This window comes from Halichoerus grypus, chromosome 3 (assembly GCF_964656455.1).
Source record: "Halichoerus grypus chromosome 3, mHalGry1.hap1.1, whole genome shotgun sequence".
In the NCBI taxonomy this organism is placed as follows: domain Eukaryota; kingdom Metazoa; phylum Chordata; class Mammalia; order Carnivora; family Phocidae; genus Halichoerus; species Halichoerus grypus.
Genome location: NC_135714.1, coordinates 40690712 through 40716837, shown reverse-complemented (window position 1 = coordinate 40716837; position 26126 = coordinate 40690712). Strand labels below are relative to the sequence as shown.

General features: G+C 42.2%; 1 protein-coding gene across 2 annotated transcripts in view; it reads right to left on the bottom strand.

Moving 5' to 3' along the window:
* Positions 1-1188: 1188 nt before the first annotated feature.
* SPATA18 (spermatogenesis associated 18) overlaps positions 1189-26126 on the bottom strand; it is a 36921-nt gene continuing 11983 nt past the window's right edge. Inside the window, exons 2-14 of one of the 2 annotated variants that reach the window (XR_013446341.1) lie at positions 25502-25607; positions 25271-25386; positions 23790-23902; positions 18626-18721; positions 15221-15472; positions 13372-13648; positions 10284-10442; positions 9276-9451; positions 6158-6281; positions 4278-4361; positions 3875-4023; positions 1739-1784; positions 1189-1443 (exon numbers count right to left, since the gene is read on the bottom strand). Coding sequence is in view for 1 of the 2 variants with exons in the window: in XM_036092995.2 (XP_035948888.1) it covers positions 1436-1443; positions 1739-1784; positions 4278-4361; positions 6158-6281; positions 9276-9451; positions 10284-10442; positions 13372-13648; positions 15221-15472; positions 18626-18721; positions 23790-23902; positions 25271-25386; positions 25502-25607 (1557 nt within the window). In the remaining variant the exon portion in view is untranslated. The remainder of the gene's footprint in view (positions 1444-1738; positions 1785-3874; positions 4024-4277; positions 4362-6157; positions 6282-9275; positions 9452-10283; positions 10443-13371; positions 13649-15220; positions 15473-18625; positions 18722-23789; positions 23903-25270; positions 25387-25501; positions 25608-26126) is intronic. The other variant, XM_036092995.2, reaches the window with a different exon arrangement.

The following is a 26126-nucleotide window of genomic DNA, read 5'->3' as shown; positions in this document are numbered from 1 at the left end:
CTGTTGAAGGGCATCTAGGCTCTTTCCACAGTTTGGCTATTGTGGACGTTGCTGCTATGAGCATTGGGGTGCATATGGCCCTTCTTTTCACTACATCTGTGTCTTTGGGGTAAATACCCTGTAGTGCAATTGCAAGTTGGTACAACCACTTTGGAAAATACTGTGGAGGTGTCTCAAAAAATTAAAAATAAAGCTACCCTATGACCCAGCAATTGCACTACTGGGATAAGATGGTTTAGAGAAGTTTTTGCTTTGGGTTTGTTTGTTTGTTTTGTTTTTTCACCTACAAGGCACTAGGTGCTAGTTTGGGCACTGAGTTTATGCAGACAAAGCTGTGGCCAATTCAGAGTTTCTCTCCAAAAGGCACACAGAGAAAGCAGTCATTTGTGAGGCTTGTGTTTAGGACCATATTAAAGTGGTGAGGGGGAGGGGGGGAACAGACAAAACATTACTTATCTTGGGAAAGCTACATTCCATTAGAACTTGAACTTTTTCAATAGTCCTTCACAGTCAAGAAATCAAGTTATATTCGATCAATTTAAAATCAATAAATGGTACCCCTAGTTTTAAGCCCCACGTTTAGGTATTTTTAGTCAGATGCAGTTCTTAGGAGGTCTGAATTTGCAAACTAGGTGGAATAGATAAAGCACATGTCCAGGTCGCTTCTATATGTAACATGTACATTAAAACTGTATGAAACATTCCCATGAGATAAACACAAGGTAATTACCATTTCTCTCAAAGCTGGCTTCTAGCCAAATCACTTCTGTGCATTTATGAAGCAAGAACATTCTGTCAGGTAAGTAGCTTTGGCATTGGTACCCAACTAAACCAAACAGGGCATTCTCAAAGCAGGAAAAGAGAAGCAAGCCAGTGAACTCTATTCTCTGAAATCAACACCATCTACGTGTAGCCTGAAGTCACTGCTACCAGGACAAGTTCCCCAGCCTGGGATTAGGGCTGTCTTCCAAACAAGAAAATTATAACACTCAATATTGTTTTCAAGCTCTAAGCTAATACCAGCAATTATAATATTTATGATCCATCTGTAAGCTAAACTGACTCTACCTTTTGAACTCCACATGGTAAAGATCCTCCACTTAAGTTTCTACAGTTGCCATAAAAGAGCCTAGTATTTGAGGATGAAAACCCTGAAGGACTTTGCTTCAAATGAATATGATCCTAAACACCTATGCAACTGTTTTTATCAAAGTAATGGAATTTGTATCTATAAAATATAATAGAATAAAATAAAATTCAATATATCTGAGGTTACAAACACGCTAAGCCAAAACATTTAACTCTCCGTGTGGAGTGATACACAGAATTGCGTTTTCACATGATCTTAAGTGAGTTACGAGGCAGGACAGGAGACAGGCACCGGGGAAGTTAGCGGGGGCAGGTGTCCTGCAGCAAAGGGACATGTCTGCCGGCTTTAAAACCCTAGGGAGAAAAACAAACAGTTCGTGATTATGGTCACTTTCTTAGACTTTCTTTTGGAAGGACCTAAATGAAACTGGGGTGGTCAATCTGGGTTTACATCGATAAAACCTCTCAATCAGAGGCTCCTCCCATGTCACCCATGGGACCCACTTGGGCACCATCAACAGGAGAGCCCAGAAATGAAGGTGTGAGGTGGAGGTCAGAGATGTTCCCCAGGAGGCGAAACATTCATTTTGCTGCACAGGGCTGAGTGTTAAAAAGAGCATTAAAAAGCTGTCTAAACCATCCCACTTACTCGGCAATCCACATCTTATTGGAGAAGGGCTCCGGCTTCGAGATATCTGGAAAATACAAAGGAGTAATGTGAATGACACAGTAGATGGCCCTCAAAGAATGACTCCCTTTGACGTTTTACTCCTAAAACCAGCTAAATGGTTAGTTGTTCTGAGGCACTTTACAACTATGATGTCATCCCTGAGGTTGAGCAATGCGATTCCTCTTATACGTCCTGAAGTAAATGGGCAATCAATTCGGTTTAAATCATGTCATTCATTAAAATCTGGGTTCAGTGGCCTACGTTTGTTTGTTTGCTTGTTTGTTGGTTTTAATAGTTGCTGAAGACTTTGAGATTGGATGCTCAGTGGCCATACTGAATTCAATGCTTTCCAGAAAATAATTAGTAGTAGTAGTATAATTAACCAATTAAAGCTAAAATGATCAAATACTCTCTATCAGATTTTTATATGAATCATGTCATGTGTCCAAAACCCTGTCCTATGAAGGAGGGTCCCTGGGGAGCCAGAAAAGAATCATTTTCCAAATCTCACCTTTGCTTTCACTAAGCAAAAGCCACCGCCTATCCCTACAAACCTGTTATGGTTCAGAAATAACTGACTACAAGCAACATCTTGCTCTGAGCTTTCAAAAACTTTAGATAAATAGACACTAACAAAGATGAAAGCTGTTCTGGATGCATCAAGACCTCAAATAAGCCAAAAAACCAGGCTAACTAAAAATATTTGTATTTTATTTTGCAGGTGTACCCAATCACTATAAGGAGAGGACGGTGGAAAGGGGCAGAGAGTGGGCAGCGCTTTCACCATTAATAATATATTTTAGGGGCGCCTGGCTGGCTCAGTCAGTAGAGCATGTGACCCTTGATCTCAGGTTCATGAGTTCAAGCTCCACATTGGGCGTGGAGCCTACTCAAAAAAAAAAAAAGAAAAAAAGAATGTATTTTATTCCCTCTAAAGTTTGAATTATTTGGTTCTCCTTGGGCACAAAGCAGGAAAGAGAAAGAAGGGGTGTGAAACATGCATAAGGGCTTTGTTAGAGGGACATTGCCCACCAATAAGCCTTCCAGTGAGAGTCCAGAGGAAAAATTTGCCATGTCTGTGAGTGCTATAGGCGTCTAATATTGCTCTTTGATAAGCCATGTCCTCTTAGAATAAGGAGATTGTGACTTTTCCAGGATAAAACTCTCAAGATTTCTTTTTTATTTTTCAGTCCACTAAATGCACTATCCTTTTGCTTTTACCCACTGTAAATACTTATTCATGAATACAGATAAGTAAGTTATATTAAAATCTCTAAGAGCAAAAGATCTGTGTCAGATTCATGTCTTTTCCATTTTGGGCTATTTCCTCTTTCTGGATATTCCTCCTTAATTTCCCAGCTCATTGAAATGCCATCCAATCTAAAAAGCCAAATCAAGTACCAACTTGCCCATGAACCCCTTCCTCACTACCAAGTCCAGAAAAAGTCCCTACCTCCTCTCATGGCTCTAGTCCTTCGTGCCTCTTGTATGGATGATGGCATATACCACACTCAGTTACTTTGTTTAAATCATATTGATCTTCCTTTATTGAAACCCATTCAGGGAAGAGACCGTGTTTTCATCATGTCTGTGTCCCCCCTCTGCAAATCGAGCATCCACCAACAAAGGAAGGAATATTTGGTAAAGAGCATGCTGAAGTAATAGATGCTCACTAAACTCAGAAAACTAGACCTTATTAATGGAGGGTGGGGGGGCGGTTGTTCTTGATTTTGTTTTACAGAGGGAGTTTTAGAAGTTTATAGCTAGAGTTGCATTACTGGAGATAATTTCAGAGAAGTGGAGCCCTAGCTGTTGTTCTCCTCCACCACTCTCCCTAAAACAAGATTGAGCAAATATTTCAAGAATTTTTATTCGAAGGAACAGAAATTGTTAGCCTATCTGGTGTCCAGATGTCTTGGTATTCAAAAGGCATGGACTAAATATTATTTGTTGAATAAATCAACAGTGGTGACTCTTAATAATGTTTTTGGTTTTCAGAAATGTTTTTGCTGTTATTTTTTTTTTGACAGAGGTATTAGTAATCCTCCCAAGAACTAATACACAAGGACACCAGTGTTATTCTTCCTACTTTGAAGCGTGGAGGAAAATTAATACCTGCAATGCCCTTTATACAGTATTGAAATCCAGACCATTTGAGCAATTTCTCCAAAACTCATGCAATACGTTGAAGAGGAACCAAGGACCTGTGTTTAGGTCACTCCCATCCTCTGTTCAGAAGACTATGTCTATTGCTCATTTTCATTCTAAAACAAAAATAAAACTATGAAATATGTAAAGTCTATTATTCTTCGAAGTAATTAAGAAAAACATGACCTCTACTTCCTTCTTTCTAGAATGATAAGTTCCTTAGCCCAAGGGAGCATAAAAATCAGTTTGGGGTTATTGCAACACGTTCTCTTTCTACGTACAGACTTATAATCACCTCTTGTATAGGTGACTATTGGAGATAAGAGTGTCAACCAGAAGATGCTTTGTATAAAAAGTATTAGATATATACCGTGCTTAAACCAATACGGCTACGGGGGCAGATGGGACTTAAACTCCTGCTTCGACATCGACTTACAGATCGAACTGAATTCCACTAAAAAAAGAGAGAGAAATAGCAGTTTGTGAAAGTTCACCATGGCTTAAAACAATATGCATATCCTAAAGAATGAGAGGTTTTGCTGATATGATTACACTTGGCCTATTACTGGGGATCAATCAGCATGAGACACACTTTTCACATCTTACAGCTGCCCAATATTTGACAATAACTTTAGGGTATTTCTCAGATGAAATCCCATGACAGTGAACTTTGGAATATTCAAAGTCTCGGTGCTAGAATTTTGTTTTGATGAGTAAATTGTTAGAAATTACATTCCAGCTTGCAAGTGTCAGAGAATGTAAGCCCCATGTGGGCAGGGATTTGGGTCTCTTTTGTTCATTGCTGAATCCCCAGCACCTAAACACAGTGCTTGGGTCATAAAAACATTGTTGAATGAAATGAATTAATGAATGAGGGAGGGAGGGAGGGAGGGGGTCACCATTGTTGCCCATCTATTAACTAAATTAATGACTAACAAAATGATATTCACTATAATGAGATTTTACTAGCAAAATCCTTCTCACAAATTTCCCTTCATTCAACTTTTTCCTTTATTCCAAGTACTTCCTTTTAGGATTTTCAAATTTTGTTTTAGGAGTTTAAGCTGGGGTAAATGTTGGCGATATGCTTGAGGAGAGGAAGAAGGAAGTTTAAATGCCTATTTGATGTAGAATATACGAATAGTGGCCATTTCCTCTCCCTCCCTTCCGAATTGCACTACAGAGGGTCTACAATTAGAGTTTCTTAGCAGAAAGTGATAGTTGCAGGAGCAAGAAGCATGTTTTATGAGCTCATTCATCATAGACCATGTGTGGCTGTCAGATCAACCCAACCCAATTTCTGTAGGTTCAACTTCCATAGCACAAAATATTTTATTGAGATACTATTCACTCTAGTGGAATGTTTTAGCTGCAAAAACCCTTAAGTTCTTTTAAAATACTCTACTCCTGTTCTTCCTTATATTATGAAAAACTGCCATTGAAGCACTTCCTTATTCTCTTGTTCAAAGAGAACAGGAACTGAGTCCACCCAGATGGTGGCTTTGCGCTGGACTGAATAGCTTCCGTTTAGAATTCACTTAATTCTTTCTAGGAGGGGTAGGATAAAAACTCCATTGTGTGAACTATACAGAATATCCAAGCCCCCGTGGCCACCCAACCCCCACCACCACACACATTAATACACTTTCATAATTACGACTCCATTTTGAAGGTTGCCCAATTATTTACCATGTCCAAAACATTTTATAACCAATGCATATAGGAAGCAACCCTCCAAAACTGATGGGCTACTCTCTCCCCACCTCCTCTGCCTTCTTTTTTTTCATCCCTTCCCCCTCCCTACGCATCATACCAAGGAGAGAAAAACAGAGTACATTCATCGTTTCCAACATGGATAATGGTCAGTAAAAATTTGGCCAACTGTTTTCCTGAAAGTTAATTGATCCCTTCCCAATGCTTAGAATTATAGAGGGCCTCCAATAAGATGAGCTCAAAGAGCTTTGCCCTTATGATAGCATATTTCTAAGATGGAGGAACCAAATATAACTAGTTCCATCTTATAAATAAAGCAACAGACAAAGAAGTTACTGCCAGGAAATTATGAAGAATCATGGAGGAATCAAAGAAAAGAATCTCTTCTTTTCCAGCCAGTCCGTTTCCCCTCCTTTGTATGAAGCCTTATCAAGCAACTCTTTAGACTTCCTCTATAGAATCTCTGGGTTTAGAAATGTTCTCGAACTTGTGAATCAAACACTTGGGATGAATTGTCACTATACAAGGCCACCGTACAAAAGCCCCTCTCTTGGTGACAGCTTCTCCCTTCATAATGACACAGTCATTCTCCATGAGAGCAGGCCACACGTGATAGAGGACCAAGGGAGCAGTAAAATCAGAGTCATAGCTGCGATGGTACCTATTTTAAACACACAAAAGAACAAAAAAGAGAAGTTAAGCAATGATGTAGTGTAACTGGAGGACATCAGTGTAAATTCTCATTTTCTATTATGCTCAGTCTAGATGAATATGGATCCTGATTCTGTTACTGAAGAGATGGTTGTGGGCTCTTAGAATGGGAATCAGTGATAACAAGGACCCAACATGGACTCACACAGAACAAGTTCTGTCAGACTAAACTCGTTCCTTCCCTTCTCAGAATTACAAGTTGCAGGTCAGGGAAACACTAGAGATGGAGACCATCTGAAATCCTGTAGGCACCCTGAAAGATTTCTCATGCTATCTTTGTGGGCAAAATAAGAAAAATAGAGGTGGATGATTGACTTAAGTAGATGGATTAGAAACTGGTTCAATGATCATACCCAAAGTGAAATAATTAATGAGTCAATAAGACCTTGAATTCAGCTCTCTCTCAATCGTTCGATAAGTAACATGTTCATCAATGACCTGCATGAACTATAGATAAACCACTCAAAGCCTAGGGATGGGTAGGAAAAGAGAAATAAATGACAGTATCAAAAAACAGGAACAATAAGCTGAATCTAATAAGACACAATGTAGTGCAGATACGTATGAAGTTCTATAATTGAGTCCAAAAAGCATATAATTGCACAGATAGAGGCAATAAAAGGCTTAATCACAGTACAAGTAAGAATAACAGGTTTCAGTTGAACTCAGAATGATCAACAACAGTGTTATATAACCGAAAAACAAAAAACAAAAACAGAAAACACTAGTACAGATTAGCGGAATTAATAGAGAATAAGAATGGAAAGGGTATTAGTCTCTCTAAGCTGCTCCGTTCAAAGCAGAGGACTACATCTAGTGTGGAGACTTAAAAAGGAATACTCAGAAGAGCATGGAACACAGGCCAAAGAAACTGATCTATCAGGAAGTCTCAAATCCCCTTTATATGGAAAAACCCAAAGCCATGAGGCCAGAAGTAGGAAGATTTGAATAATTGCTTCAAATATGTGAAAGGCTGTCAGGTTTTTTTGGTTTTGGTTTTTTGTGGGTTTTTTTTTTTTTTTTTAAGGATTAAACTTGTTCTATGGGGCGCCTGGGTGGCTCAATCGTTAAGCATCTGCTTTCGGCTCAGGTCATGATCCCAGGGTCCTGGGATCGAGTCCCTCATGGGGCTTCCTGCTCCTTGGGAAGCCTGCTTCTCCCTCTCCCACTCCCCATGCTTGTGTTCCTGCTCTCGCTATCTCTCTCTGTCAAATAAATAAATAAAGTCTTTAAAAAAAAAAAAAAAAACTTGTTCTATGAAGTCCTCGAAGTAGAACCAAATAGTCATTATTAGGAGCTCTAGTTTCAGCTCAACAGCCTTTCAGAGGTACAGGCTACAGAGTGCACCAAGAGGCAACAATTTCCATCTGATTAAAGGCATGGAAACAGGAGGACCCCAGAGGTCTGTGAAGTGTGCAGATTCCATAAAGTAAATTGGGTGAACATTTCTGAGTGGTTCTATGCATTCACCAAAGGAGAAAGGAATAAAGGAAGGGGGATGAAGAGAATATGTTCTGTAAGGAAATCAAAAAGCTCAATTGCAGTGTAATGTTCTAATAGCAGCTCTTCCATGAGTGGACACATGTTAGGAGGAATGATCTGAAAGAAACTAGAAACAGGGCAATGGCAGGAAATATGGCAAGCTAGAAGGCAATTGGAAACACCATCATTGTGATTTGGATAAGCAAAAGAAATGTATGTAGTCTCTGTCATCAATAGCTTGTAGGGATATTGGACCACCACCACCCCATAACTCTATAGACTGAACAAAGACCAAGAGCTAACATTTCCTGAGTGCTCAATGCATGCCAAGCAGTGTTCTTTAAAAAAAAAAAAAAAAGATTTTATTTATTTATTTGAGAGAGAGAGAGAGAGAGAAAGTGCACAAGCAGAGGGGAGGAGTAGAGGGAGAGGGAGAAGCAGACTCCCCGATGAGCAGGGAGCCTGATGTGCAGACCATTCCCAGGACCCCAGGATCTTGACCTGAGCTGAAGGCAGCCACTTAACCAACTGAGCCACCCAGGCACCCCCATGCCAAGCAGTGTCCTAAGTACTTTATCTGAATGAGTTCGACTAACCTTCTCCAGCCCTAAGAAATAGGTATTATTATTTCCCCCATCTGACAGAGAGGGAGCTAAGGAACAGAAAAATTAAGTAGCATGCCCCAGATTATAGAGCTAATTGGTGGTAGAGCTGGGATTTGAACCCGAGCAGCTTCATGCCAGAGCCTCAAGTCTCAGAATGTTCTTAACCACTAGCTTGGCCTCCTCCCAATAATTTCCAGCTGTATCATAAGAGCCCATAAAATTTCAGTAAAATGTTTTAAATTAATTTAATTTCTTCTAATTTATATAGGAAACATTTACCATGTAAAAGTTGATAGAAATCTAATGGACCTAGAGAGTCTCAAGTGCTAGTGTGCACAAGGAACACCTAGGTGTTTGTTAAATGGCAGATTCTTGAGCCCCACTCCAAACCTACTGCATAAAATATCATGGGGTGTGATCCAGGAACCTGCCTTTTTAACAAGACTTGAGTACTTCTGACACAAGTGATATATCTCTATGCCATACTTTGAGAAACCTGGCCTAAATACTGCAGTAGAAACCAGTAAAAAGTAATACACATTTGTATGTATGTAGCGCCTTTTTTTAGTGTTCCAGACAGGCTCCAGGTACTCATTAGTTCTCCCCAAGACCAATGCATTCAATGGAAATGATTATATCACCTCTGAATCACATTTGACTGAGAAAGAAAATGACCCCAGGAGAGGGATCGGCCCCGTGGCACAGAGAAGTATATGGCAGGGCCTGGAAGTCAGGTCATATCTATTGATTTCCCCACCCAGAGTTCTTTTCCCTAAATTGTTTCCAGGAAATAGAGAAAAGGTTATTTATTATTTAAAAAAAAAAAATCCCTTAGCTTCTGTTCTAATATCTCTTACTTGCAATCATTAAAAATTTCTCCATCCGCCCCAAATGCAATATCTAGGGGTGGGTCTAAAGCCTGCATGGCAAAGGCAATGCAACATATCTCCTGGATGAAGTCACTGAGGAGGCAAAAGTCAACTTCAGGAGGAAATGAAATCTTGGGATTGACATTCATGGCTCGGATCACATCCTGAAAAACAAAAAGATGGCATCACCTTGTTACCAACCTGTGACAAGAAGCTCTGACATCCAAAGGGGGTTATGTCAGGTGGGAGGCAGAGAAAGAGCACATGGGTAAAGATGTTGTAAACTAGGAAAGTCGCACATGTGCTGGAGGAGAAAGACTCACTAATGGGGAAGGAGGAAAGATGATGCGGAGGACAGATGGCATACTAAAGGCCAAGAGAATCCCCCCCAAAAAAACTAAAGCAAACACCCTTAGTGGGTTTTATTTATTTCCTCAATTCTCTATTCTGGGCAAGTATAGGAAGTGCCAACTTGTTCATAGTGTAGAATAATAGCAATTATAGTAGCTTGCCCTTATTGGGTGTTTGCTACGTGCCAAGTCTTGTGCTAAGCAAATTACTTGCTTGTTTTTCCTCTCAAGAACTCTGCGGGGGTCGTGGCCATTGTTGCTCCCATTTTAAGGCTGGAAAACTAAAGCATAAACAGGTGAAGTAAATGTGCAAGGTCAGACAGCCAGTAAGTGGCACAGCCAGGATGCAAATCGACACCCACCTTCCCCAAAGCCGTTGCTCTTAAGCACTATGGTATTCTATCTCCAATCTTAAGAGCCCATCGAAAGAATAGAACTATAAAGGTCAGACTAGTTTTTTTCCCCATAAAATGTCTAAGAAATGGCCGATAATGACTGGTTCTACAAAGTCAACTGGACGCTGCTCCTTTCTGCTATCCCATTACGTAAAAGCAACCCTGAGCACCGGGTGGATTTCTGAGGTGTTAGTGTTCCATGTAAAGTGCAGCAGTAGCACACCAGTCCTACTAAGAGACCCAACACTTACGTTAACACTGCTTTGGGAATCATATAGATCGAGATGACAAATGATATAATCCAAGACGGCATCCTCAAAGTTACTCGACCCCGCGAGAGATGGTGTCAACGATTTCCTCACACGGATCTTGAAATGCCTGAATGCCATTTTAGCTACATGGAATGCCTCCTACACGTAAAAATGCAGCAAATTTATTAGGTGGAGGAAGGGGAGTAAAGAAATCCAAAGCAAGGAATGAAGAAAGAATACCCACCAAAAATTCAACATCGTATGGGTCTTCTGATCACTAAACACAGTTGGTCGAAACTAATTTTAATCTGGGAGAAAATACATACCTCAATTTTGAAAAGTACATAAACACATCTACGACTATGCACGTTCACTAATTTCAAGACAGTTGATCATTGCCCTGGGAATCCTGAGTGCAAGAGGCAACACAATGCAGAGGTTCAAGGAAACAGATCATCTGTGGTCACATAAACACTTAAAAAGTGCTGGTTAGGGGCGCCTGGGTGGCTCAGTTGGTTAAGCATCAGACTCTTGATTTTGGCTCAGATCATGGTCTCAGGGTCATGGGATCGAGCCCCGTGTAGGGCTCTGTGCTTAGCAGAGTCTGCTTCTTTCCCTGTGCTCTTTCTCTTTCTCTCTCGGACAAATAAATAAATCCTTTTTTAAAAAAGTGCTGGTTGATCCTATGATCCCACCACAATGTCATATTACTGGTCCAGAAATGAAATTATCAATCTGTGTTTATGTTATACAAAGACACATATCAAGTATCTGGCATGTTTCCTGGCGTATATTAATTCAACAAATATTTATTAAATGTCTGTTATGTGGCAGGCACTGAGGAAACTCAGTTATGCATGAAAGGCATGGCCATTAAGCTTACAGAACCTTAACCAACTTCTTAATGAAATGAATCACGGCTGGTAAACTTTTTTCTGCAAAGAGCCAGAGAGTAAATGTTTTAGGCTTGCCTAAAATACATACAGTCTCTTGTCACATTTTTTTTTTTTTACAATCGTTTAAAAATGTAAAACCATTCTTATATTCCTAGCTCTCAGGTGGTATTTTCCTTAGAAATAAGGAAATAACAGACCAGGACAAGATCTATCCCACAGGTCATAGTTTGCTGAGTCCTGAAATAAATTAATAATTCAGGATAATGTTCAGTAGACTCTGATAATTCTGGTCTCATACCAGTGTTTCATTTTCTTTTTAAATATTAACTGTTCTCATTTCTCAAAATGGACCCTTAGTATCTCAGTATGGTATCCACAGAACAAATACCTTTGCTTTGAGAATTAAGGATTATATATGAGCACTTTTAATCTGCCATCCTCAAGTAGCTCACATACTAGCAGTTTTAGTAACTACTCTTAGCTCAATAAACGGAAGAGTTAACACAAAACAGCCTTCTGATTTTTTTTTTTTTTTTTTGAGAAGGAAAGGAAATCAACTGGAAGATTCAGTACAAATCAACATAGTATATATTCATTTGAGATAATCTTCTATTTATGGATACTTCTTCAACAAATGCCTGATCAATATAAATATTGATATAGATGAATAGTTCTTGACTGCAAAAAATTAGCCATCCCAAATATTTGTGAAGGAAAGAAGGAAGGAAGGAAGCAAAGAAGGAAGGAAGGAAGGAAAGGAAGGAAGGAGGGAAAGAAGGGAGGAAGGAAAGAAGGAAGGAGGGAGGAAGGAAGGAAGGAAGGGAAGGAAAGAGGGAAAGAAGGGAGGAAGGAAGGAAAGAAGGAAGGGAGGGAGGAAGGAAGGAAGGAGGGAAGGAGGGAAGGAAGGGAGGAAGGAAAGACGGGAGGAAGGAAGGAAGGAAAGAAGGAAGGAAGGGAGGGAGGGAGGAAGGAAGGAGGGAAGGAAGGAAGGAAAGATGGGAGGAAGAGAGGGAAGAAGGAAGGAAGGGAGGGAGGGAGGGAAGAAGGAAGGCGGGAAAGAAGGAAGGAAAGAAGGAAGGAGGGAAAGAAGGGAGGAAGGAAGGAAGAAAAGAAGGAAGGAGGGAAGAAAGGAGGGAAAGAGGAGAGGAAGGAAGGAGGGAAAGAAGGGAGGAAGGAAGGAAGGAAGGAGGGAAAGAGGAGAGGAAGGAAGGAGGGAAAGAAGGGAGGAAGGAAGGAAGGAAGGAGGGAAAGAAGGGAGGAAGGAAAGAAGGAAGGAGGGAAAGAAAGGAGGAAGGAAGGAAGGAAGGAAAGAAGGAAGGGAGGGAGGAAGGAAGGAAGGAGGGAAGGAAGGGAGGAAGGAAAGACGGGAGGAAGGAAGCAAGGAAAGAAGGAAGGAAGGGAGGGAGGAAGGAAGGAAGGAAGGAGGGAAGGAGGAAGGAAAGATGGGAGGAAGGAAGGAGGGAAAGAAGGAAGGAAGGAAAGAAGGAAGGAGGGAAAGAAGGAAGGAAGGAAGAAAAGAAGGAAGGAGGGAAGGAAGGAGGGAAAGAAGGGAGGAAGGAAGGAAGAAAAGAAGGAAGGAAGGAGGGAAAGAGGGGAGGAAGGAAGGAGGGAAAGAAGGGAGGAAGGAAGGAACGAGGGAAAGAAGGGAGGAAGGAAAGAAGGAAGGAGGGAAAGAAAGGAGGAAGGAAGGAAGGAGGGAAAGAAGGGAGGAAGGAAGGAAGGAAAGGAAGGAAAGAGGGAAGGAAGCAGGGAAAGAAGAGAGGAAGGGAGGAAGGAAAGAAGGAAGAAGGGAAAGAAGGGAGGAAGGAAGGAGGGAAAGAAGGGAGGAAAGAAGGAGGGAAAGTAGGGAGGAAAGAAGGAAGGAAAGAAGGAAAGAAGGGAGGAGGGAAGGAAGGAGGGAAAGAAGGGAGGAAGGGAGGGAGGAAGGAAGGAGGGAAGGAAGGAAGGAAGGGAGGAAGGAAGGTAGGAGGGAAGGAAGGAAGGAAGGAGGGAAAGAAGAGAGGAAGGAAAGAAGGAAGAGAGGGAGGAAGGAAGGGACGGAGGGAGGGAGGGGGGAAGGAAGTGGAAATCCCACCCTCCGTCTGTGGCCTCAGGGCCGACCAGTCCCTTAGGCTGTCCCGTTCGGCGGACGCCCGTGCTGCCCCCCGCGGGGCGCACGGGCCTCTGGGGCGCAGCGCACGAGTGTCACCTACCACTGCGGCGATGTAGATTACGCGCTGCACGGTCTCGGCTTTGTCGATGCAGCGCCGCAGCAGGGACTGCGCATCCAGCCGGGCCTGGGAGTAAGCGTCGCTGAACCGGGACAGGAGGGCAGCCTTGCGCGCCACATTGGACATTTTGGCGCGATTCGGGGACGGGCTCCTGATCTTTACGACCGCGGTGGCGGGGCTGGTGGAGCGGCTGCGGCTGCGGCTGCGGCTTCGGCTGTGGCTGCGAGGGCCAGGGCTGGGAGTCCGGCTCCGGGCGGACCTGTTGGTAAGCAAGAACCAGCCGGAGAAGCGCTCTGATTCGCTTCTCTCTCATTCCCGGCCCATGACCTGCAAGTGATTGCCAGGAGCCGTGCGCCCTGCTGCACCAGGGAAAGCAGCTGCCCCCCGCCCCCCGCCCCCCGCGGCCTCTCTGCCCGGCATCAAATACGCGGTCATCCGCTCTGGGTCTGCACAGGGAATTCGCACCTCGTTTTATCCTTTAAGCAGCCCTTCGAGCTCAACATCGATTGTTGGCCATTTCAAGGCCAAGGAACTAGAGGCTCAGAAAAGGAAAGTAACACTGGTGGCAAGAGCCAGAGGGAGAAAGACCAGCTTCTCAGTATTTCTTACCCCAGCCTTGGGGTACTCACGTATCACAGAGGCTTTATGGTATAAAATGGGATGAACACTCAACCGTGAGAAAGAAGATCTGCGTTCTCCTTCTATAGCACTGGGACCATTCGCGCTCATTTCTCCCCTCCAGAGTCTGAGTTCTTACCTACAACATGCTCGCCCTATTTCTGGGTGGGAGGGAGGGTCTGAAAGATCCAGTGGGCTAATACAGGTGGAAGTGCTCGGTGAATTGTAAAGCACGGCATCAATGAACGGTATTGCTATCAAGTACAAAGTAAATTATAAAGGAAATGGGTCCCTAAGGAGGGAAGCGTAGAAGGTACTAGGAAGCAAACGGTTCTTCTACAAAGCCCGCCCTGAAGGTGGAGCAGAGCGAAGACCCTCAACAGTAGTCTGCCAATTTCCATGGTGCGAGAAACACTGCCGCCGCGACCCATTTCGAGCTATGAATGTGACATCACACTGAACTTGGAGGGAGGCAGACGTGCACAGAATCAGTTCTAGGGAGCCAGTACAAGCTGGTACCAGCACAACATGGCAGACTGACTCCCCGGAATGAAAGGCTAAGGTGGCATTTAGGGGAATGGGGACCAGGGGTGGGAGTGGCTTTGATAGCTTGGATCCGGGCATGCTGTGGGGCTGAGGGAGGTGGTGGGTGTTGAAAAGAACAAGGAAAATGCTCCAAGAAAAACGTCCCGCTCTGTCCTCACGTAACTCCGAATGACCTGTCTTAACATGCTGTCCATCAGTAGAGAGGGATGTCACAAGAACACTCACCTACACACTTCATCAAACAAAATGAGCTATAGAAAGTAAAATGACAGGTGGTCACCCCAGAGAGGGACTGGCAGGCCTCAGAGAACAGGACCCTCCTATTATGGAACATTCTTCCGGCATGGGTACCATGCATGTATGACAGGCCCACCCAAATCTGCTTTCAAGCCAAAGAACTATCCTCTCATCTCACATATCTCTCAGTTTCATTCCTTGGGCTTCCATGTCAGCCCCAAATTAATTAGTGCCCAAGCACTGACAATCCAGGAGGTATTTTCTCTCTCTGGAAGAGGGCAGTTAGAGAAAACAATCCCTCTACAATTCAAAGTTCCCATATTGTGGGGGTTTGGGTGCAAGATGTCATTTCATTTTTTTTTTTCCAAGCCACGTTTTTACCACTACTGAAAGGAACTTAAATGAAAAGATCTGTGAGAATTTGTCAGACCTTCCTTGAAGCACAGATTTTTCAGCAGACAAAACAGCTATCTCGTCCTTCAGCGTTCGGAGCTGTTTCTCATAATCAGAAATCACTTCGGTCCGCTGCTCTACGCCCCGCTTGTCAATGCCCCGCTGGTCCAACCTCCTCTGCTCAGAGGTCCTCGGCTCTGAGGTTCTAGGCTCCGCACACCGATGCTCCACGCTTCTATATTCTACGTTTCGGTGGCGGGATTCCTCCTGGACTTGAAGAGATTTAAGCCTGAACAGAAAACAAAAATTAAGGAGGAAAGAAAAGAGAAGGAGGGAAGGATGGAGGAAAGGTAATAGCAACAACTGGCATACCTAACAACAGAGGCTACTACTCTACTCAGCAAAGCAATTACTGCGTTGGACAACTCTGATGGAAACGCACGAGGAACAAACACAATTCAGAAAAGAGCAGAATTACCAGGGTTAGAGTGCCACCCCACGTCTGCAGCTTGCATGAAAAAAGGCTCCTGAGAAAGGAGTATGTACGCAGATCCTCCAGCAAAAGCAGAGTGGGCCTATAGTCATCCTGTTCTATATTAGGCTGATCTTAACTGCACAGAACTCTGGCAGCATCAGACCTCCAAAGCCTAGGTCCAGAAGCTGGCCAAAGAGACAATCTCCTATCTTCATTAGCTCTCTGATTCTCTGAACAGATGGAATGGGGGTGGGGGGGGTGGAGTATGACAATAGAGATGGAATAACATCCACAATACTAGGTGGAAGGATGAATTTATACAAATAATGTATCCTAGAGACAAAGCTTCAGAAATAAACTTAGCATCCTTATAAAGATGCAGAGAGGCATGACTACCTAAAACAGGAGCAAACCCACACAAAGAGAACATGCTGTGATGAAAAGGACAATGATATAAGATGAAAAGGTAAGGGCTAAGATTAAGAAGGACACAGAGAAGCTAAAAATGCAATAGCAGAATTAAAAGCTGCACTGGAAACGGTAAAGAACAGAATCGCTGCTACAGGAAATCACTCAATTATAGGGTCAAAGAATCTGAGAAGTTCTATCAAGTAGGAAATAAGAGATGAAAATGATGGTGAGAACTCTTCCCCTAAGCGGCCTGAGGTGACCTCTGAAAATGGCCCGCTATTCACTTAACCCAGAAAACCCTACAAAATCATGCAAATCAGGAGGTTCAAATCTTCATGTTCACTTTAAGAACACATGTGAAACTGCCCACGCCATCAAGGGTATGCAGATCCCAAAAGCCACCAAGTATCTGAAGGACGTCACTTTGCAGAAGCCATGTGTGCTATTCGGTCGCTACACTGGTGGACCTGGTAGGTGTGCCTAGGCCAAACAGTGGGGCTGCACACAGGGTCGGTGGCCCAGGAAGAGTGCTGAGTTTTTACTGCATATGCTTAAAAAGGCAGAGAGTCATGCTGAACTTAAGGGTTTTGATGTCGATTCTCTGGTCATTGAGCACAACCCAGGTGGACAAAGCCCCCAAGATGCGGCGAAGAATTTACAAGGCTCATGGTCGGATTAACCCCTACATGCACTCTCCCTGCCACATGGAGATGGTCCTTACTGAAAAAGAGCAGATTGTCCCTAAACCAGAAGAGGAGGTTGCACAGAAGAAAAAGATATCCCAGAAGAAACTGAAGAAATAAAAACGTATGACCCGGAAGTAAATTCTGCATTGAATAAATGCAAATAAAAATAAAAAGAGAGAGAGAGAGAAAAGAAAATGATGGTGAGGGGGAGATAGAAGTAGAAAACAGAGCAGTGCTCCCAGCTACAACAGTGAGGGTGTTCCCAAAGAAATCAGAACAATGGAACATGTGTGAAGGCAGCAAAAAGGTATTTGTGTGTGTGTGCGTGCGTGCGTGGGTGTGTTTTAATACAACCCCCACTTGCTTTTTGGGGGGAAAAATCAAAATTAAGATCAATGAAGGTATACCCGCTTACCCCTGTCAGAATAGCTAGAATGAAAAAGACAAGAAGTTATAACAAGTGTTGGTGAGGATGTGGAAAAGGGGACCCTCATGCACTGTTGGTGGGAAGGCAAGCTGGTGCAGCCACTCTGGAAAACGGTATGGAGTTTCCTCAAAAAGTTAAATATTGAAATCTAATAATTCCACTACTGGGTATTTACCCAAAGAAAACAAAAACACTAATTTGAAAAGATATATGCGCCTCTATATTTATTGCAACATTATTTACAGTAGCCAAGATATGGAAGCAACCCATGTCCACTGATAGATGAATGGATAAGGATGCGATATATGTATATGTGATATGATGTGATATGATATATATATTTTTATATGTATACACACACAATATATATACATATACATACAATGGAATATTACTCAGCCATAAAAAAGAACTAGACCTTGCCATCTGTGACAACATGGATGGACCTAGGGTGTATTATTCTAAGTGAAATAAGTCAGAAAGAGATAAACAAATACCATAAGATTTCACTTATATGTGAAATAAAAAAAAAATGAATCAACAAACAAAAAGCAGAAACAAACCCATAAATACAGAGCACAAACTGGTGGTTGTCAGAAGGGAGAATGGGGGGGGATGAGCAAAGGGGGTGAAGGGGAGTGGCAGGCATAGGCTTCTGCATATGGAAGAAGTAAGGCACAGGAATAAAAGGCACAGCATAGGGAATAGAGTCACTGATATCGTAATGGCATCGTAAGGTGACAGATGGGAGCGGCACTTGTGAACATAGCATAAGGTACAGAGTTGTTGAATCACTATGTTGTACATCTAAAACTAATGGAATACTGTGTGTCAACTATACTTTGATTTTAAAAATTCAAGGAAGATATAACCTTAAAGTATGTGTTTATGCTCTCCTTCTAGAAATTTATATTTAGAGAATAATCTGAAATTTAAACTAACATTTGCTGCAATAATTATCACAATGTTATTTCCAATGTTTAAAATCAGTATCAAAGTAAATGTTCACTATTAGGGAAATATCTAAATAATGGAACAAGATGCATCTATTTAAGTCTTGCACTATTTTTTCTTAGTAATAGAGAAAAACACTGTTAAGTGAAAAGATGGGGTCCAAAATTGTATCCTTATGCTGATTTTGTAGTAATAACCCTATTTTTTTAATGTATCAATTGGAAGAAATAACAAAATGGTAACAATAACTGGCTCTGGAATTTTGAGAGGGTTTTTGGGTTCGTCTTATACTCTGTTGTACTTTGAAATTTTTCTATAGTAGACAGCGTTTTTGTAGTAAGAAAAAAATTATATAAAACATTAATAAAACTATTGCTGCCTTTCCTCTTTGTGAACAGCTTCTTTCATATTGTAATGGAGTACCAAAAAGCTAAATTCAAAGATCAATCAGCAGACTGCAATAATCCTGTCTTTTTTTTTTTTGCTTACTGCTTTCTTAGCTGATTTATTTCCTCCTCTGCAGCCAAAAGGGATATGGCCGATCTGTTCTTGGTTTCTTCAAGAGTCTTTTCAGTTTCAGCCAGACTGTAAGAGAAATCAGTAACTTAAGACAGATTTTCCAAAATTGGCAGACTTTCCAAATCAAGGCATAGGTTCTCCCAGGAACTTTTGGCATATGATATAAGTTCAACAAAAACAAGATCAAATTATGAGACATCTGCATCCAATCAGATACTATTGCAAATATTATGGTGCGCTTGTATGCAAAAGCATGCTAGCATTCTTTCTCAATGTCAAACATGAAGACATTATAGAGTGGCTACCACTAAAGAGCTATGTAATAATTATTAACATTAGAATGTAAAGGGCAAAGAAACTTGTTCACTTCCTCCTTCTCACCCTCCTAATTCATCTGCTCAGCACACCAAATCTTCAGGCTGCCTCTCCCTATAAAATCTCCATTTTCTGCAATATCCCAATACCCTTTTCTGCAGTATTCTCATTACTTTGGACCATAGAGTTGCATTTGACCTAATTTTCCCAGACTTCCTAAATATAAAGAAAAAATTATTTGCCTACCTACAAAGAAAGTCTTCCACAATCACACTTGACTACCAAGTATTTCATGCCTCTAACTTCCACCACTTACTGAGCATGATTTTCCTGAGTTTTCAACATAGCTAGGTCATTGTGAGTTTCAAGGACTCTCTTCATTATAGGCAAATCATAACAAATCCTATTATTTCTTTAGGTCTATCTAAAATTTAAAAAGAAATGGGTGTGTATGGATGACATTGGATGGAGACCAGTGGTTCTCAGTTAAGTCGCCCTAGTCCAGCAAGAGATCATAGGTTGGCAAAGGTTTCTTGACTTCTTGGACCCTACCTCCCTGTACTATCCAGGCTCTTTCATCTGAGGCTGAGAGGTTGCAGTTGCTATCTACACTCACACCTGTCTTCTTCCTTCCTTTTAGATGGAAGAATGGAAGGTCAAACACTGGGGTCCTCCCCTAGACAGTGAAGCAGATAGAGAAATGATGGGCTAGCAGGATTCCTACCAAGTCCCCACAGATCCCGACCAATCAGGCAATGCAAGAGGTGGTGTGATTACCCAGTGTTCCTTCCCATCTCCTTCTCCTCCTCCTCCCCTAACAAGTGCCCACACAACCTGTGAGTGCTCGTGCAAATGTCATCCCTGACTCTCTCAAGCCCTGTGTGTCTCCCCTTCTCCGGAGCACCTCCAACACTTGGTTCACACTAACAGTCTCATTACAAATACACTGTGAGCTACTTAAGGGCAAAAATTATTTTTTATCTTTTTATCCCCAACATCTAAAATAGTGCCTGTAACACAGTAGAGATTTTTTTAGTTGAAAAATGAATGAACACAATGTCTAAAGTCTTTTAACAAATGCCAAAGTAGCAATAACTTCATAATAGGGCTACTGGCAATTAAGAGGAAATTGCTGTGATTTAATTCAGAGGTGACTATGTTACAGGTTTTTTAAAGTGTACATGGAGAAGAAAATAAACATTTTTGTCAAGAGAAAACTGTAGAAAATTAAAAGGAGCAAATAGACCAAGAAAGGAAGGAGAGTATGAACAGGAATAAAGTAGTTATGTTTTTCTCTTAAGATTTGGCACACCTGTGTGAACACATGTACATACAACCAAACGTACATGCTAATTTGGCACCCTTGAATGATATACAGAGAGAAGAAAGGGAGGTACATTCATGTGCCAAGCATTATTTTAAGCAAGTTCATGTATTTTACTTATTTTTTATTAGGGATTTATTCATTCACTGAGGATATACCATGTGGCAGGCACGAGGTTGGGTGCTGGGCATACAACAGTGTCAGAATAACAGACACAAGACACTAACCCTTTGGGGCTTCTAGTCTAGTGGATCAGAAACTTGCGAACCAATATTTTAAAGTTCCAAATTGTGGTAAGGGCTATTTTCAGATCACTGTGAAAGAGAACTACAGAGCGGGGGGGAGGAAAGACCTTTCGATATACATGGTCACAGAAAGACTCTGAGAAAGTCACATTTCAGCTGAGACCTGAAAGATAATAAAGAACCAGCCATGCAAAGAACCAGAGAGAGACCGCCATGTTTCTGAAAGAGCACAGGCAAAGGCTGCAAGGTGAGGAAGGGGACCACAGACCAGGTGAGGAGAGCCTGGCATGAGATGAGGGTGTATAGAGAGGCAGGGCCAGATCACACAGGGCTACAAGAGGTCTGGTAAGGAGTTCAGAATTTTTTCTAAGTGTAAAAGGAGGCTACTAACAGCTTTTAAGCCAGGGTCTGACTTTATAAATTTCTATGTGTGAAATGGATTATAGTAGAGCAAGAATGAAAGCAGGGTAGCCAGTTGGAAGGCAACTGGTTGAGGCAACAGGTATCAGGGCCTTCAACTGGGCGATGGTGGTAGAATAGTAAGAAAGGGACAAGAGTGGGAGATGTTTAGGAGGTAGATTCAACCAGATTTGCCAATAGATTGGAGATAGGAAATGAAGACACAGAGACTCATAACCAGATCCCGAGTATAAAATCTAGACATCTTCCTTTTCGAGGATTCATCAAACTTGGGCAGACCTGTCCCCATTCAGCACTGTATTAGAATTTGCCCATTTGTAACTGAGTCAAAACCAATCTGGTCTCCACAAGGTTAGACATGGGGAATCTCCTTGGTGGGCCACTCATTCCATAGCAGGTAGCAGGTAGAGTGAGAGAGAAAGGAGAGACCTAGCTACCACAGAATGTGGGGGACAGACAGCATCATTTCTGATGCCTTAAAAGAATAAGAACGACAGGTGGGTTAAAAACCAAACAAAACTAGGAAATCCAAGGTAAAGGAGCAAACACCTTCATCTGTGCCACTTTCAAATGAGATGCACAGGGTTTGGTGGGGGGAGGGGAGGAGATATATATATATATATATATATATATATATATATATATATATATAGTATACACACAAATGATAAAGCAAATAGTATGAAATGTACATGACAGTGTATATGGGTGTTCTTAGTACTATTCTTACAGATTTTCTGCATTGGAAATTATTTCCAAATAATTTTTTTTTTACAAAAAGTATGCAGTCATAGTTCCTTGACCCCTGATGCTCCTGATGGGTATTTACAGAGCCATAATGATAAGAGAGGGAGGTAGGAAGGAATTCCTGGCTCCTCTTGGTGCTGATAGAAGTCAAGAACCAGCAAAGTCTTGAAGCCCTGCCTCACAGTTAGTGGCAAATGGAAGGGCCTGGCCAGCCGCAGTTGCCAGCAAATTCTCCGGAAGATTTAACCAGACAAGCCACAAATCAGCACCCCTTGGCACAAGACTCTACTGCCCAATTGGAAACGAGGCAGCAAGAACCCATACAGCAGCACAAGCCCCAAAGTCTCTCCTCTCCAGCTTGAGTCATCCCTCATAAGCACGCAAGCATCCCTCTACTTCTAAATGGCCAGTCTAGGGAAGGAGGAGGGCCGAGGAGACTCCTGGAGAGGGGGGAAAAAGCCCCTAACAGAAGTTTGAACTTGGAACTAACTGAATATTTACAGGAAAAGGACTACACAGTAAACCAGAAAAGAAGTGGTAAGTTTAATTATCCTCACCTCACTCCAAATCAGCTGATATTAGTTGAAATAAGTTGCAGAAATTCAGACGATTGTGCTTTTTTGCTCATTACATTTGTAAATGTTGACGGTTGCAGCCATAAAACTGTTCATTGACAATGATTCCAGTTGGAAATGAATGGGGGGTGTGGAGGTCTCTGTGTGTGTGTGTGTCTATGTGTGTGCGCGCACACACACACACACACACACACATGTAAACACACACAAAGAAAAATGTCTGGAGCAAAATAAACCAAAATGTTAACAGGGATGAGATAACAGGTGATTTTCACCTTTACACTTGTATTTGTTGTATGCATTTTGAATTAGCAATAATCGTGCCTCAGATAAACCCTTGGCTATGATACTGCCACTTTCGTATGTTGTATGCATTTTGAGAAGGAAACTTTTATTACTTTTATAATCAAGCAAAACTATATCAGTGGAGATGCTTTCCTTAAAAGGAAGTCTCATCAGAGAACAAGGCAGCGTGCCACAACTTATTCCATCACAAGCCCTAACTAAAGAGTTCCTTGCCGCCCCATACATGTCCGCAGTGGAGCAAGGCTCCAACTGAGAAACATCCGATTGATGGGTTTTGGCTAGGTGGGCTGAATGCAATTCCAGACACATTTGTCTGTCTTCCTCAAGTGCAAATCCAGGGCTTACAATTTTCTTTGCAGTGATTCCTTGAGCTTGCTACCCTGGCTTGGCATCTGACACCTGTTGCTGCCTGGCATTGCTTAACTTCCTTAAAATACTTTTTATATCTACTAATTATTCCAAAATCTTGAAATGCTCATTCTTTAAAGAGTCTGACTTCTCAGCCAGGCGTTTATACCCTCTAAATGAGCACATCTGACAGACGGATGCAGCTTATTCATCTTACTTTTGCTCTCTTTCCTTAATTTTACTCTTTGTCTGACCTTCTTTAACCCTCCCCCTTTTGCATCTTATTTTTCTTTCAAAAGATAGATTACCAGGGGCGCCTGGGTGGCTCAGATGGTTAAGCGTCTGCCTTCGGCTCAGGTCATGATCCCAGGGTCCTGGGATCGAGCCCCGCATCGGGCTCCCTGCTCTGCGGGGAGCCTGCTTCTCCCCCTCCCTCTGCTTCTCCCCCTGCTCATGTCCTCTCTCTCTCTCTGTATCTCTGTGTCTCGAATGAATAAATAAAAAAAATCTTTAAAAAAAAAAAGATAGATTATCATATAACAATCTTCCCCTGTTTACATATATAGGCTCATAACAGGCCTCTAGAGAAGAAGGAGCTCCAGGGATGGAGCCAAGGGGAGCAGGGTCTTAGGTAGCCTATTATAATGTAGAAATCTTATCCCCAGATTCAAAGACACTGGCTCCTTACTCTCTGTCTCACTCTCTCTCTCTCAGTCTCTCTCTCTCTCCATACACACACACACAGAGTTATTTGCAGATGTCTACATTTTACATGAGCCATTATTCTCCTTCCAAACTTAAAAATTAAGAACAAACAATTCTTTTTGGAAAAAGATAACTTGCATTCCTCTTACTCGTCTTGAACCTGGTTGAGTTGATTATGAGTCGAAGTCACCTCAGAGTCTAATTGTTGCATGTCCCGATCCCGAACACCAGCCTCTTTATGTCTCTCCTTATCAAATGTGTCCTGGAATGATACACAAATCAAAAATAGTCTTGAATACATGAAACAAGATGATGGGTTGCAACACATTATGCTGAGCAAAAGAAATCAGGCACAAAAGGACACAAATGCATAGTTCCATATATATGCAGTTCTAGTGCAAGCAAAATTAATCTAGAATGATAAAAATCAGAAGAGTGGTTGCCTGGTTGGGGGGGTGGGTAGGTGACTGGGAAATGGCACAAGGTAATGCTCTGGAGAGATGGAAATGTTTTATAACTTAATAGGGTGTGAGTTACATGGATATATGCATTTATTGACCTATGGATTTCACTGCAGGTAAATTATAGCTCAATTTTTTATTATACATCAACTTTTTAAAAAGCCATTGAAATATCATCTCATATCTTTATACTCAGAAGAACACCCATGGGGTAAAAATCTCAGCAACATGTGAAAAATCCCCAGGGGAGAAAAATTTGCTTAAAACCAACTGATGTCTATGGAATACTTAGCCTATGTTAGTTGTTTCTGCATGTTTATCACATTTAATTCTCAAAATGGCCCAAGGGGGTCAGCAAAAGCATTGTTTCCTTTCCAGCAAGTGAGACATGAAAGGTTAGTCAACAGACTCAGGACCATAGAAGAGCAACCAGAATTCTGCCCAGTGACCCCCAAGCAGGAACCCTTCCACCCCTGCACCCCTAAGGCTGCTAAGAAAAGACCACTCTACATGCTTTAATTTTAGAAAAGAATTTATGGAAATCCATATAAACATCCAAAACCAAGGTTACTAATGCTTAATGATGTTAATGCCTTAAGCAAGGTATATGTTCTCTTTCCAGTCTGGGCTTCAACTGTCTAAAACCTGACACTAACCCACAGAAATCACCCCATAGCAACAGCAAATGACAATACTCTTTGTCAGTCTCTGAGAACTAACTTTTCAACTCGTTTCATTTCACTCTTTCAGAATATGGTGCTTCCCCCATCTAATGGTCTCTTCTGAGGCTCCGTGTACCCTAACTGTCTGTGTGACTAATCTGTCATTCCAAAGTTCCCATTTAATGCCGAGTGTGGGCAATGTCCCAGATGTAGAACATCACCAGTCCTTTCTTACAGCTGAGGAAGCAGAGGTTCGTTGATTTGTCTGAGGTCACACCGCTGGGAAGTAGGCAAAGCTGAGAGTTGAACGCAGGTCTCTTTGAAGAGAAGCTCAACCCATTACGCCGCTTACTACTGTAAACAGAAACTCACCTTTTGGACCTGTGTCCCCATTCCCTAAGTAGCGCTGAGTCCCTCACTAGGTAAAAGCCATCTCTTACATATGTCTGAGTTCCCAGAGCCTGATCAGGGTGCTGAAAGTCAAGGGGGATCCTTTAGCGTCCCTACCTGTAGAGAGGGGACCTTGCTGTCAACAGGTTTTCCCAGGGAAGCAGCAGTAAAGGAGGCCTCCAGCCAAGGCAGAAGGCGCGATTTGATTATTTCCACACCATCATAATGTCCACCTAAAAGAACCCATAAATCAGGTCAGGGAAAGAAATTCAGCGACACAGTGAGAGAGTACCAAGGACTAAAGCAAAAGAAGAGAGAGCCAGATGGGGAAACACAGGCCATTCTCACCTTCTTGGGCTGCCGTAGTGAGGATCCTAAAGAGCTGTCCTTGAACTTTGGAAATTTGTTCAATGAGCTCAAGGCAATGATTAAGATTTTGATCACATGTGTTTGTCTACAAAATCAAAACAGAAAATCAGTGCAATTCCTTTCCTCAGGGACCCATTGCAGGTTGACAGGGCCTGACTTTACCCAGGGGCCGCCTGGCTCTGGTATGCTCCCAGGCGCAGAGACTGCCCTGTGTTCACCAAAACATCATTCCCGTTCCTCCTGGACGCACAGCTAGACCACTTTTCCCAGCTTCCCTAGCAGTTGGGCAGCCATGTAACAGAGTTCCAGTCAATGGGACAGGAAGTGCTATGTTCCACTTGCAGGTATGACCCAGAAGAAAACCCCTTGAGTGATTCTCTTCTCACCTTCCCCATCCGGCAGCCAAATGCAGAGGACCCAGCAGAGGGCCCAGCAGAGGGCATAAAGGATAGTGGAGCTACAAGATTTGAAATTTGAAAGGCTACACATTGGACACTTGCAATGACTGTCACATCATCAAGAAAGTGTGTGTGTGTGTGTGTGTGTGTGTGTGTGTGTGTGTGTGTGAAGCCACTGAGATTTGGGGGTTATTTTAATAGCAATA